Raw genomic sequence first — 14,739 nt, 5'->3', positions numbered from 1 at the left:
ACCCTGGGGGCTGTGCCTGCCTCTGCCTTCCCAGCCGCCTCTCTGAGGTTCCTGCTGCAGCCCATTTTTGCCATCCAGCCCGCCCGCCATTACCACGTGAGGGAGATGCGACTGAACTCGCGCCACAGCGCCCCCTGCAGCTGCAAGGGAATCATCGCACCTGCCCTGTCCAGCCGGGAGCCAACATCGCCCCTGCCGGCTGTGACCATAACTACACCAAAGGGGAAAGTGCCTGACAGCCAAGAGAAGGCTGTGGTTGAGTTTCTGGTTTTGTTTGTTGTTGCTGCTGTTGTTGTTTGTTTGTGTTGTTATACATATACATACTAGTAAAGAACTGTTATTCCTTTTCCCATATCTTTGCCCAAAAGCCCCATAATTTTGGAGTTATAATAATTTGGAGGGAAGGGGGTCACATTTTCTATTCCGAGGGAGGTTCCCGCCTTCCTTGGCAGACACCTGTCTTTCAGACCAAGACAGGTGGATTTGGCAGGTTTATGGTTGGACTTGATGATCTTAAAGGTCTTTTCCAACCTAAATGATTCTTTGATTCTATGCTTTGTCTCAGAGAAAATATCAGCAGAGAGAAATTTGTGACTAAGTAATGATTGCCTCCTGTCAAAATGATTAAGGGAAGTCAAGTGCTGAGAGGACACAGGCATTTATTTTCAAATCAGGGTTGGCTGTTCTTTAGCTATTCAATCTATCGTGATGACTTTATTTTTACTGTGGCACTTATATTCACTTCAATAATTGCATGCAATTGCTGCTGCTATGATGCTAGAATTAGCTGCATTCTGACAGACCTAGAGAACAAAACAACTGTACACTTCAAAAAAATCAAAGGCAGCTTATCCATAAAAGTACCCTTTTCGAAGCATGCATAGGAGGGCAAACAGGATGTGGCACATCAGGACATGATACAGCAATTTGCGCAGGCAGGGCATGTAGGAGGGTGCAGCCACCCCCCCAGCTCCTGAGCTGAGCTCACCTGGCAGTTTTGCCTACCCGACTAGGACAGACACAGCGATGGTTTCCACACAGTCAAAAGCCATTGCTAGCAGGAGCATGGCAACCCAGATGGAGCTCCCTCAGAAGCACACAGCTGTCCACATCTCTGGCTGCAGGGAGTGTTTGAGCCTGGCATCAGTACTGGAGGGCAGCAGAGATGACACCTGCGACCAGGTGAACGATCTGCTCTGCCTGGTGGCAGAGTATAAAGACGAAGTGGAGGGGCTGAAGACTCAGGGAGTGTGAGAGAAATAGACTGGTGGAGTCACACCCTTCCATTCCTGAGAGAAATGCAGCAGACGGAAGCTCAGCAAGAGTTGGAGGAGCCCTGACCCTCTTGCCATCAGGTAGAGGGAGACCTAAAAGCCAGGGGGAATGGAAACAGGTCCATGCTCAGGAAGGGAGAAGAATCCCCTCCTGGCTTCCCTCGGCTTCCCAGATGCCATTACAGAATAGGTATGAGGCCCTGGAACTTGAGGGTCAGGGAAATGATAGTGAAGAAGGTCTATCTGGGGGTTTACCCAGAGCAAGTCAGTCAACCCCACACATTACAACTAGGGCTGTTAAGAAAGAAGGGTAATTGTTGTAGGTGACTCCCTTCTGAGGGAACTGAGGGCCCTGTATGCTGACCAGACCCATCCCACAGGGAAGTCTGCTGCTTCCCTGGGACCTGGGTGAGGGATATTACAAGAAGACTCCTGGACTCATTTTGATTATTACCCACTTCTGGTTGTCCAGGTTGGCAGTGACACAGTTAAGAAGTCCTAGGGCAATCAAAAAGGACTTCAGGGCACTGGGACAGTAAGAAACAGGAGGAGCTGGAAGCCATTGTGCAGCAGGACAGCTACAACGTAGCCGCCATCACAGAATTGTGGTGGGATGACTCACATGACTGGAGTGCTGCAATGGATTGCTATAAGCTCTTCAGAAGGGATAGGAGAGGAAGGAGAGGCAGTGGAGTGGCTCTGAACATTAGGAAGTGTTTTGACTGTATAGCACTCAAGGATAATGATGATCAGGTTGGGTGCCTATGGGTAAGAATCAGGGGGAGACCAACAAGGCAGAGATCCTGGTGGGAGTCTCTTCTAGGCCACCCAACCAGGATGAAGAGGCGGATGAAGTATTCTATAAGCAGCTGGCTGATCTTTCATGATCACCAGCCCTTGTTCTTGTGGGAGACTAACCTGCCTGATATCTGCTGAAAACTCAACACAGTGGAGAGGAGACATTCTAGGAGGTTCCTGGAGTGTGTGGAAGACAACTTCCTGATACAGCTGGTAAGGGAGCCTACCAGGGGCGGCGCCCTGCTAGACCTGCTGTTTACGAGCAGAGAAGGGCTGGTGGGACATGTGGTGGTCGAAGACTGTTTTGGGCATAGCGACCATGAAATTATGAGTTTTCAATTCTTGGTGAAGTAAGGAAGGAGGTCAACAAAACCTCTACCTTGGATTTCCAGAGGGCAGACTTTGGCCTGTTCAGGACACAGGTGTCCTTAATAGCAAAGGGGTCCAGAAAGGCGGGACATACTTTAAGAAGGAAATCTTAAAGGCCCAGGAGCAGCCTGTCCCTATGTGTTGAGAGACCCGCCTGGCTGAACAGGGAGCTTTCACAGGAACTCAGAGGAAAAAAAGCATTTATGACCTTTGGAAGAAGGGGCAGGATGCTCAGGAAGAGTACAAGGATGTCATTGGGTCATGTGTAGAGAGAAAATTAGAAAGGTGAAAGCTCAGCTAAAACTCAACCTGGCCACAGCTGTGAAAGATAAGAAGTATTTTTATAAATACATCAACAACAAAATGAGGGCCAAGGAAAATCTCCACCCAGTATTGGACAGGGGGGGAAACATCATCACCAAGAAAGAGGAAAAGGCTGAGGTTCTTATTGCCTTCTTTGCCTCAGTCTTTAACAGAAAGACCAGTTATCCTCAGGGCAGCCAGCTCCCTGAGCTGGTAGGGACAGGGAGCAGAACAGATCCCCTGTGATCCAGGAAGAAGCAGTTAGTGACCTGCTGAGACACTTAGACACTCATAAGTCTATGGGGTCTGATGGGATTCATTTGAGAGTACTCCTCCTTTTATGACCAGATGATCCGCTTAGTGGATGAGGGAAAGGCTGTGCATGTATCTACCTGGACATCAGTAAAGCCTTTAACACTGTCTCCCACGGCATTCTCCTGGAGAAGCTGACAGCCCATGTCTTGACAGGTACAGTCTTCGCTGGGTTAAAAACAGGCTGGATTACCAGGCCCAGAGAGTGGTGGTGAATGGAGTTACATCCTGCTGGTGGCTGGCCACAAGTGGGGTTCCCCAGGGCTCAGTATTGGGGCCAGCCCTCTTTAATATCTTTATTGATGATCTGGACCAGGGGATTGAGAGCACCCTCAGTAAGTTCGCAGACGACACTAAGTTGGGTGGGAATGTTGATCTGCTGGAGGGCAGGAAGGCTCTGCAGAGGGATCTGGACAGGCCAATTGCATAAGGTTCAATAAGTCAGAGTGCCAAGTCCTGCACTTTGGTCACAAGAACCCCCTGCAGTGCTACAGGCTGGGGGCAGAGTGGCTGGAAAGTGCCACAACAGAAAAGGACCTGGGGATGCTGGTTGACATCTGGCTGAATGTGAGCCAGCACGTGCCCAGGTGACCAAGAAGGCCAATGGCATCCTGGCTTGTATCAGAAATAGTGTAGCCAGCAGGACCAGGGAAGTGATTGTTCCCCTGTATGCGGCACTGGTGAGGCCACACCTTGAGTACTGTGTCCAGTTCTGGGCCCCTCACTACAAGAAGGACATTGAGGTGCTGGAGCAAGTCCAGAGAAGGGCAGTAAAGCTGGTCAAGGGTCTAGAGAGTGAGTCATATGAGGAGCAGCTGAGGGAACTGGGGGTGTTTAGTCTGGATAAAAGGAGTCTCGGGGAGACCTTATCGCTCTCTACAACTACCTGAAAGGAGGTTGTAACAAGGCGGGGGTCAGCCTCTTCTCCCAGGCAACTAGCGACAGGACAAGGGGAAATGGCCTCAAGCTGTGCCAGGGGAGGTTCAGGTTGGACATCAGGAAGAATTTCTTCATGGAAAGGGTGGTTAATCATTGATACAGGCTGTCCACAGAGGTGGTGGAGTCACCATCCCTAGAAGTGTTCAAGAAGCAACTGGATGCATCACCTAGTGCTATGGTTTAGTTGACAAGGTGGTGCTTAGTCAAAGGTTGGACTCGATGATCTTGGTGGTCTTTTCCAACCTTTCTGATTCTATATAATTATTTTTAAATTTTTATGTATATAAATACAGTTTTGACAGATATTCAGTAATCTGACTAGGCAATAAAACTTCATTTCAGGATAAAGCTTTGTAAACTCACATCAAATGAATGTTTTTAGTACAAAGGCTCTCCCCAGACAAATTTTTTCATTCATTATCTATGTCAAGAAACAGTGATAAAACTAAAGTAACAACAAGGTATCTGATAACAATATTGAAAAAGGGGAATCAATTTTTAATTACATATCCATGAGTAATAAAAAAATAGGTCATTAATGTTGAATTACTGGTTTTATCCATCAACTGAACATTGTAAAATTTACATCTTAAAGGCTTTGTTAAGAACTAAAAGTGTTTTCCAAAAATTATGAAGCTTTGTTGTTATTACTTTTGTAAGGGAGGTACTAAACCATGCAGTGTTCATAGAATCATGGAATATCCTGAGTTGAAAGGGACCCATCAGGATCATCGAGTCCAACTCCTGGCTCTGTGCAGGACACCTCAAGAATCCCACCATGTGCCTGAGAGTGTTGTTCAAATGCTTCTTCAACTTTGTCAGGCTTGGTGCTGTGACCACTTCCCTGGGGAGCCTGTTCCAGTGCTCGACCACCCTCTGGGTGAAAAACTTTTTCCTGATATCCATCCCAAATCTCCCTTGACTCAGCTTCATGCTGTTTCCTCAAGTCCTGTCACTGGTCATGAAAGTGAAGAGATCAGGACTTGTCCCTCTGTTTCCCCTCATGAGGATGTTGAAGACTGCTTAATTTTTATGTTGCTTATTCACATGGAAAAAACCCTAGCACCCCACAACACATCTGACTGGAATTACTCTCAAAGTTTATTACTTTTAACACGGTGTGATTACATATTGAAAACTGAGTAGCATATTGTTTATTTTTTTCCTTTGAGTAATATTAATATCTAACAACTGTCAACCTTTAGAGTTATCACAAAGCAACTACATCTGTAAACTAAATAAAACCAGAGGCTTTAGAAAGCTTAAGAATATTGTAGATGAAATCATAATGACACAATTCAATATTGCTGAAAGCTTTGGTGCAGGATAAATTAAGGGCAAAATTCCTAAGTCTTCTGAAAGCTTCCATTGCCTTCTAAATGCAAGCATGGTTTAAAATTAATATATATACACAGGCTACAAGATTTTTTTCCCCTTAGAAGATAAAAAAATGGACTAAGTCTTGCTTAAATTTCAACCAATATTTCTTGTTACAGCACATTGGTTTATTCATTTGTAGAATAAATCATGCTGTTAGCTGATAGCTAAGCACAAGTTATCTGTCAGCAACTGTCTACTTACTTACACATCTCTGTTAACAAATCTAACATTCAAGTTTGAAAAAAAATTCTCATATCAGTGAGATGAGAAGCAATTCATATCTCATCTCAGTGGAACTACTGCAGAGTAGAAACTTGCCAGCTACAGGCCTTGACAAAAAAAAAAAAAAAATTAGTGTATAGCTTGCCTTCAAGGAGCCCAGCATCAGGATTACTAGATTCTAGTTACAGTTCTGCCTGTGAATCATTGGCAGACTATTGAGAAATCACTTACTTGTTCCTCTGGGTCAGTTTGTCCATAAATAAGATAGTAGGCAGCATTAAATTACTACATTGGAAGGGCCTATTCACCTGGCTGAGAAGGGTTATTTTCTTTATGGCAAGGTATTCTGCAGCAACAAGGAAGAGGGCTAGCTCCTCTTGCCCTGAATACAGAGGTTACACTGGCAGTTGTTCCTCAATAAATCAATACTCTCTAACCTGTTAAATGTGTTGTGGCCAAACACAGTAAGGAATGCAATCACAAATGGTCTTAGATACAGCATGTTATGCATTCAGTCAGACAGGGAGGCAAGCACAAAGGAAAAATGTCAAACCAGTTTTTTCTTGTTGTTGTTTTGGTACGAGAGGAGATTACACATGCACAAAGACATAAAGAAAATAGAAAGGCATAAGCAATACAGACAAGATGGTGTCTTTAAAAGATTGCACTACCTCTTTATTAGTGGAGGTCTCTGCTGTACTGCAGACATCCTGATGATGTTGCCTACTTGGTTCAGCACCCCAGGGTGAAGAGCAATCAGGAGATAGAAACTAGACATGGTAAGAAAATAAAATTACATAATTTGAGTGACCAATGTAGAAATATTCCTGGTTTGGCAGTGGGAATAAGAAAAGAGGAAAACACCAAAACACGACTAACACTTTCTGAAGTGTTATAGCCCTTTCTTCTCATTGCAATGATCACAGGCAGTCTATTGGGATGTTGAGAGTTATCTAAACAGGTAAATTGTCACAGAAAACCTTTTTTCTTTGTCAATAATCTATTCAATTAAGCACATTGAAAAATTAATAGCTGCCCTCAGTGGTAGACAATTGTATTTTGACCTCCCCAGCTGCCACACACTCCCCCAGATTCTCTCTCACTCCCCCTCCTCAACAGGGGGAGAAGATGGAAAAGCTCATGGATAAAGACAGGAATACCACTTACCAATTACTGTCATAGGCAAAACAGACTTGACTTAAGGAAAATTCCTTTAATTTTTGCCAATTAAAATAAATTTGGACAGTGAGAAACAAAGACAAATTTAAACAACCCCTTTTTCCCAGGTTCAGCTTTACTCCTCTATTTCCCCACACCCCAATCAACACAGAGGGGATAGGAAATGGGGGATATAGGTCAGTCCATAACAGTTCCTGTCTGCTGCTCCTTCCTCCTCACACTTTTCCCCTGCTCCAGCATAGGTCTTCTCCACAGCTGCAGTTCCTGTCAGGAGAAATCTGCTCTAGCATGGATTTTCCACAGGCCTCAATTCCTTTGAGAAATATTCACCTGCTCCAGTGTGGGGTCCTCCACAGGCCCCAGTGTGGATATCTGCTCTGGTGTGGTCTCTTCCACAATCTGCAGGGGAATATCTGCTCTGGTGCCTGGAGAACCTGCTCCTGCTCCATCTTCTCTGACCTTGGTGTTCATGCTACTGTTTCTCATGTCTTCTTTTTTTCCCCCTCACTCCTCTGCTCATCATCTGGCATTTTTGTCATTTCTTAAATGTTTTCACAGAGGCACCACCAACTTCACTGACTGGCTCAGCTTCAGCCTGCTGTGTGTCCATCAACAAGCTGGCTGGAACCAGCTGTGTCTGGCACAGGGCATTCCCATACCTCTTCCCAGAGACCACCACTGCAGACCCCCCACTATCAAAACCTTAACTAACTCTTAATGGAGAAACCAACTTTCAGACTATTTCCCCCACTCATTCACTATCATAAAGAATGTTCTTCTCTGTTCTAACTATAAAACCTTTATGAGATATTGTATACTTGCAAAAGACATATTAGAAAAATAAAGCAAACAGCAGAGAAAACCAGTATCATGAATTTTCCATCTCTGTATGATCCACCAGCAAATACCTAGCTAAACTGCTATAAGAAATGCTATCATACTAATAGGAGACTCCTGTGAAATGCTGCCAATATTAAAGAGCTATAACGCGGTATCTAAAGTCAAGAGTAGTACTTTAGTACAAATATGATACAAAAATACAGCATGTAAAACAGTGTAAAGCTTTGAGCTAGCAAATATTTCAAAACCAGATCTTTAGGAGATGTGGCAATGCAGGCATCACAGGGTTGAACCCTTGAAGGAAGCTTTAGTATTCAGCTATGCACACTGTTGGGGTTTTTTTAACCCAGCAGCCCTGAAATTCTATAGTCTCCTTCAACATAGGAATCTTGGTCCTTGCTTTGTCAGATCAGTACAGTTTGTCAGTAATAGCAAAACAGTAAAATTTTATCCTTCTAGTTTCATAAGCAACTATTACATCCCTTCTCTAAGCAAGCTAGTGGTATAACACTGTAATATGATTATATTTCTACTTTGAAATATCAGCAGCAATAACCCAGAAGAATATTCTTGGCTGCATTCCCACCACAGCTTAAATCTTGTACTATATCAAATATTATGTTATGAAATCTAATTTCTGCTACTTTTTCTTCACAAACACATGACAAAAAAATCCACCGTACTCCTCCTTTTCCTCATTTCTTGAAAAGGCCTATCTTGAATGCTTACTAAAAATAAATTCCAGAATCACATTCAACTAATAGAGGCTACCAAGGAATTAGAAGGCTCATTGGTTTTGTCCACTGTCAAGACTTCATCTCTGTTGCTGGTTGCTAGATATTTAGAATGGGAGTGAAGTGGCATTCTGTTCCAACAGGTCACCAGAGATCACAGTGCCTCCTTCTTCAACATGCTGTCTGTTCACTGTTAAAGCTCTTTGTCTGGTAATCCTTGGAGGTCAGTGTCATGGGGACTTAGTATTTCTTCTTGCAAAGTCTCAAATAATACTCTATTTCTTGGTCCCCCTCCCTAATGCACCATAACCTGCTGACTTCCTCCTGCAGCTTCTAAATCTGTTCCTTCTTGCAGAATACTAGTTACTTGGCTTGAACATAGCTGGAAAAGCATAGATATGTCTCATGTTTAAACTGCATGTAATAAATTTTTCATCATCAGAATTCCCTTTGATGCAGAAGACACCAGAGTGTTTTGGATAATTCTGATAGGAGACTAGTGTCAGGGACCAATAAGGGCCAGCTGATCCACAAGCGAAGATGAGGCAGGAATGGAGCACAAGAATAAGGCAAGCAGGAGCAGTGACCTCACCAACAAGGAGCCAGGATGCAGAGCAGCAAGTCTGGGTCAAGATCAGAGGCAGTGGTCAGGGTCAGACACAGTCCAGTGATTACCCAGCAAGTCCATAGTGATGAGACAGGTCAAAAAAAAAGCCAGCAGGTCTAGGTCACAGTCAGAATCAGAGATCCACCAGGCACAGACATAGCTGCTACACAGTTATGATGTAGCACAGGCATGGCCCAGTGGTAATGCCTCAGCTGAAAAGCAGCTCCCAGGGGAAAGTAGTGTAGGCCCTGACTTCTAGCTTTCTTCACAATAGCTCTTAGTGGTGAAGGAGCTAACCTTGGATTCAGACAGGTAAATTCCCAGAATAGAGGGAATATGCTTCAGGCCCTGACACTTACAAAAATTTTATTTAAAAAGTGAATTGATATTGATTTTAAAAATAAAAAAACCCCAAACAAAAATAAACTTCTATCAATCCATGTTCTTCCAAACAAACAGGTCACCAAAAAGTGTTCCACAGCAACAAAGAGCAATGTAGATGTTTATAGTGCAGTCATCCTGGAAATAACTGAGCGGATTCACATTAGGGATGACTTTGGCCCACCAAATTTAGTCTATTGGTCCTTTTCATAACAGGTATAAATTTTAACACAGTTAAAAGTTGCTTATGAACTTACTTTATTGTGAATTTTTAAAAACCTTGTAAATTTAATAGTGAAGATTACCTTCACAGAGCAGCAATGAGAACTGGAACAACAGGCTATGAACCTCTTCTGATGCAAATTAGACTTGATGCCAAGAAGTATAGAATTGATAAAAGAAAATCTAAGACTGTAAACCTGAATAGTGGCCTTTAACACTCAGATAGAGGGAGAGGGATTACTTTACAACAATAATATGTCACAAGCACATAGTGAGCCAACTAGGAAAGATGCCCTCCTAGACTTCTTATTTATGAATAGAGAAAGACTTGGGGGGGATGCAATGGTAGGAGGCTGTCTTGGCCACAGTGATCACAAGATGGTTGAGTTTAAAATTTTTGGTGCAATGAGAAAAAAGGTCAGCAAAGTTAGTACCCTGGATTTCAAGAGAGCAAAGTTTAAGCTACTTAGGGAGCTAGTTAGCAGAGTACCCTGGGAATCTGAGGGCTTAAGAGTCCACAAGTGATGGTCAGTCTTTAAGAACCACCTTTTAGAAGCACAGGAACAGGCAATTCCACTGTAAGTCAAGCAAGAGGGGCAGAAGACCAGCTTGGCTGAACAGGGAACTCCTTGTAGAGCTCAAGAGGAAAAAAAAATTGTATGATCTCTGGAGGCAATATCAGGTTTCACAGAAAGATTACAGAGCTGTGGCTCATATATGCAGGGAGAAGACAAAAAATGTCAAAGCTCAACTAGAGTTGAAACTGGCCAGGGTTGTGTCAGACAAAAAGAAAGGCTTTTTAAAGTATGTTAAGAGGAGCTCTAAAGAATACATTGGACTGATACTTATTGAAGATGGTCACCTGACTAATAGGGATGAAGAAAAGAAGAGGCATTCAATGCTTTTTTTGCCTTTCTTTAATAATACTGATAGACCTTGGGCTGCCCGGCCCTCTGAGTTGGAGGACCACGACTACAAGGACAGTGACTTTCCATTTGCGGACACTGAAATTGTAAGGGACCAGTTGCATCAGCTGTATGATCATAAGTCCATGGGGCCTGATGGGATTCATCCAAAAGCACTGAGACTCTGGGAGATGCCCCCTGGCTGGAAGCTAGCCAACATTATTCCAATTTGCAGTTGTAGTGATTGGGGCTGCATCTACCCTGTTCTGGGGTGCACCAAACACAGTAGAACCAACTGGGGTCAGGACAGGTGATTGTCTTGATGTATTTAGCTTTGGTGTGGCTCCACCTTGAGTGCTGTGTGCAGTGCTAGGCCCCAGCATTTAAGAAGGGTGTGAAGGTCCTTGAATTGCCCCCAGAGGAGGGCAACCAAGCTGGTGAAAGGGCTGGAAGGCATGTCCTGTGAGGAGCAGCTGAGGACTGGGTTTGTCTAGTTTGGAGAAAAGGAGGCTGAGGGGTGACCTCATGGCTCTCTGCAGCTTCCTGAGGAGGGGAAGTGGAGAGGGAGGTGCTGAGCTCTGCCTAAGCCTGACAGTGTTGGAGGCATTTGGACAACGCCCTTAATAACATGCTTTAACTTTTGTTCAGCCCTGAAGTGGTCAGGGAGTTGGACTAGATGATCATTCTAGGTACCTTCCAATAATATAATATAATATAATATAATATAATATAATTTAATATAATAAATTATTCATAGCAAATCTCTAGAGACTGCAAGGAGATAAGGAGTCTGAATCATTTTAGATACGCATCTGTGATAGTACCTTTATAGAAATAGTAAGTAATACTAACAAGTTTTTCATAGAAACTGTTAGCATTATTATCTGACAGAAAACAAAACTGACAAGTCCAGAATTTACAGGAACAGACAAGGTTCTATACCGTAAGGTAAATGTCCTGGGTTACAGTGTATTCTATTACCATCCTCATGCGCTGTTGAAACCAGGTGGGGCAGTGTTTCCTTGCCTCCTCCCTCCGGACTATCTTCTGTTAATGGGCCCATCAATGCCTTGCCTCATTACTCATCATCCCATTGTGAGATGCTCCACCCAGAGGGAGGAACCAAGCATTCCATCCTGGATATATGGATATAATCTGAGATTACGAACCCCACAGACACCCCTTTCCACTGGATTCCCAGAGGACAAGAGCTACATAGCCACCACTGGACCTTCCGAGGAAGAGCAGACCCTTCTACAGGATCACCACTTCAACAGAACCACATCCACCACTCAGGAGGCCTGCAGCCACCATTTTACCAGACTACTACTGCCACCCTGACTAACAGGGTGTCAGGTTGTATCCTGACTCTGTCAGTTTAAACCAGCGTTTTCTGCCTTTTTAAAATTTCCCTGTTAAATTGTTATTCTGACTTGGTGCCTCCCACTGGTTTGTTTTCAAACTAGTACAGTAAATTATTTGGTAGTTATTCTAATTATCCAGTGCATGTTAGTGATAAGGACAGTAGAACAGAACAGCATTTTACTCACTTGATAAGGATAGTGGAACAGAACATTATACTCTTATCAAGGACAGTAGAACAGAACAGCACAGCCTTGAAGAAATAAATAAAAGATGTAACTTAGGCAAATAGAAGTAATGCAAAACACAAGCAGGATGCCAGCTCAGCTCTGCAAGGCTGACAAAGTAGAAGTTATGCAAAACAACGATATTGCACTTACTGAAAAGTGGGGCTTGAGGAACAGCTTCCTAAAAAGGACATCAGACATTGAAGACAGACCCCAAAGAACCATATAAAGACTTCCGATAAGGGGTGTGACTATGTCAAATAAAGTCAAGGAAGTGGGGATAGCTAATGAATACGTAATCAGTGTGTATGATTAAAAACTCTGTTCACCCAGCATTCGTTGCACTCAAATGGAGGAAGGATCCCTTCAGTGATTAGTGCTACAATAAAGTGTCTGCTTTCTAATACTCAAAACTGTGTTAGAAAGTTTCTATCTGGCTGATTTTAGTATCATTAGGAAAAAAGAAAAATAGTAGCACTTGTTTCAGAAAAAAAAGTCAGTGGAGCTTTCTGTGTCAAATTCATCTGTATTACAACTCTAATAAAGTCAGAAGTGTTCCATAAAGGAAAATTTGGTGCACTGACAACATATATGTATAGTTCTTATGCATCTTTTAAGTAAAAATTTAAAATAGATACAGCTTTACATACTTTGCTTAGAAATAAAATGAGTCAGAAGAGTATAACCCTCTCCATTTCACTGTAATGTATATTACACGGTCCCTGTTCCTTTAATTGTAACATGTGATCCTATAGATCTGTATACTTACATCTCCATCTAGTGGCCTCTGATTATCACAGTCCCTGGTTGGACTAATGTCCTGCCTCATCACCCAAATAGGTACTTTTGGTTCATCGGGGGTATAAGGAGAACGAACAGTCCTTGTCTTCACTTCTTCAATAGCTTCTTTAATATCTTTGATGGCCAGTGATATTGCATCCTTTTTTTCCTTTCTGCTCTGCTGTACTGACTGTCCTGGGTTGGCTGTGGCCCTAGATCCAGCTGACAGTTGACCATTGCTTTTGTGCACCCTGCCAGAGACACCATGAGCATGCTCCAAGCTTTGCTCTGACTCTAGGATGTCTTCAGCAGCCTTTCCCAAGCTCTGAGAGCTCATACTCTGTTTCACCTCTGCCACAATCTGATCAATATCTTCCTCTAGTTCATAGCTGTCCATTCTTGGATATGGAGCAAACTCTGCCTCTTTCTCAGGGCTGTCTGACTCTTCATCAGATCGTTCATCATAATGGTGAAGGCGGGCGCCAAGAGCTTCCTTGTGATAGTTGTCAGTTTCCTCCCTTTCCCACTCATAGAGCTGAAGCCCCTCCCTAACATCAAGGTCCAGCACATCCCCTATCTCCTCATATACATGCTCCTGCTGCCTATAGTCAGCATAGGGCTCAGCATACCGTTCATCTTCTCCTTGGTGGAGGGGGTCATGAGTGTATACATAACCTGAGTACAGTGCATTCATGGCTTCCTCATGTCCAGTAGAGTAGAAATGGACACGGTCAGGCAACGTTTGATTATGAACAGCCTCAGCATACTCTGCTTCAGCATGTTCTGTGTACTCCTCAGTCTCAGGCCTGTACTGCACTGCATATGTACTCTCATCCTCATTCTCCTGTACTATATCTACATCATAGCCATCCTCTGCTGTGGCTATAACATCCCCTTCCACCATGTCCATGTGACTGTGGAAATCACTCTCAGTGCTGGCTGATCGAGCTAGCATTCCTTCTTCTTCCTGCCCAGATCGTACCCCTTGGTCGCTGTGTCTTGAATAGCAGATAGACTGTTGTTCCTCTTCTACCTGTGAGTGCTCCAAGTCAGCTTCCACCGATTCATTCATATCTTCATTTGCTGGCTCTTCATTCACCTCCACCTCAGATGGTACGACCAAATGGTTCATGGAAAGTTCTGCTGTGTAGACCACTTATTCTATAGACATTTTGTCTACCAGGACTGGAAAGAAATTAACAGAGTGATATTAATTAAAAAATCAAAAAAAACAACAAAGCCACATCCACAACCAAAACAAATAAAAAGCCCCCCAATTTGGAGTCAACAAACAACCCCAGAGTAGCAAAAGGCACCCTTGCTTCTCAAACAAAGTTTTGGCTTCATCAGCTCTCAGGTCAGAGGACAACCAGCACAACAGCATGACCATCCAATGCAAATTGATTTCTACCAGCACCATTCATTCAGAGATGGGACCACAATTCCTTTGAGAATTGCAGTTTACAGTTCTATGGTCAAATTCTCTCGGAAAGAATCCACTATCTCAGACCAGTCCAAGAGGTGCTTCTATGGACTGGCCACACATCTAGACAATACAGACAAGATGCACATCAAAGCAACTAACTTTCACCAGGGGCTCAGTTGTGGTAGAGATACTGTGGTAGGTTGTGGCAGCATAAAATGACAAAGAGACTTTATCCCATTGAAGTAGTCTGCAATTGGTCATATATATAATACCTTTGCAGACTAGACATTACCAACATATCTTCAACCGAGATCCTCATCCTAGGGCACCTTTTAGTCAATAGAGAGAAAAAGAAACTTTTAGGGTGCAATGCAAAGTACCCATTTCTCTTCCCTAGTGAAGCATAAGATAGCTAGCTCCAGTATAGACATCTTTATGAAATACATCTAAAATTATGAAAAATTACTTCTGACCCAAAT

At 43.3% G+C, this 14,739-nt stretch overlaps 1 protein-coding gene across 1 annotated transcript in view; it reads right to left on the bottom strand.

The window, feature by feature from the left end:
• LOC103615745 (amyloid beta A4 precursor protein-binding family A member 1) overlaps positions 1 to 13,984 on the bottom strand; it is a gene marked incomplete at its 3' end in the record, with an annotated part of 24,394 nt that extends 10,410 nt beyond the window's left edge. The window contains exons 1-2 of the mRNA XM_008633822.2: positions 12,824 to 13,984; positions 6,269 to 6,367 (exon numbers count right to left, since the gene is read on the bottom strand). Coding sequence (XP_008632044.2) covers positions 6,269 to 6,367; positions 12,824 to 13,966 — 1,242 coding nt within the window. The remainder of the gene's footprint in view (positions 1 to 6,268; positions 6,368 to 12,823) is intronic.
• Between the last annotated feature and the right edge of the window lie 755 nt (positions 13,985 to 14,739).

The sequence above is a fragment of the Corvus brachyrhynchos genome, unplaced genomic scaffold (genome assembly GCF_000691975.1).
Source record: "Corvus brachyrhynchos isolate BGI_N302 unplaced genomic scaffold, ASM69197v1 scaffold645, whole genome shotgun sequence".
In the NCBI taxonomy this organism is placed as follows: Eukaryota; Metazoa; Chordata; class Aves; order Passeriformes; family Corvidae; genus Corvus; species Corvus brachyrhynchos.
Note: the sequence above shows the minus strand (reverse complement) of the source record. Positions and strands in the feature narration are given on the sequence as shown.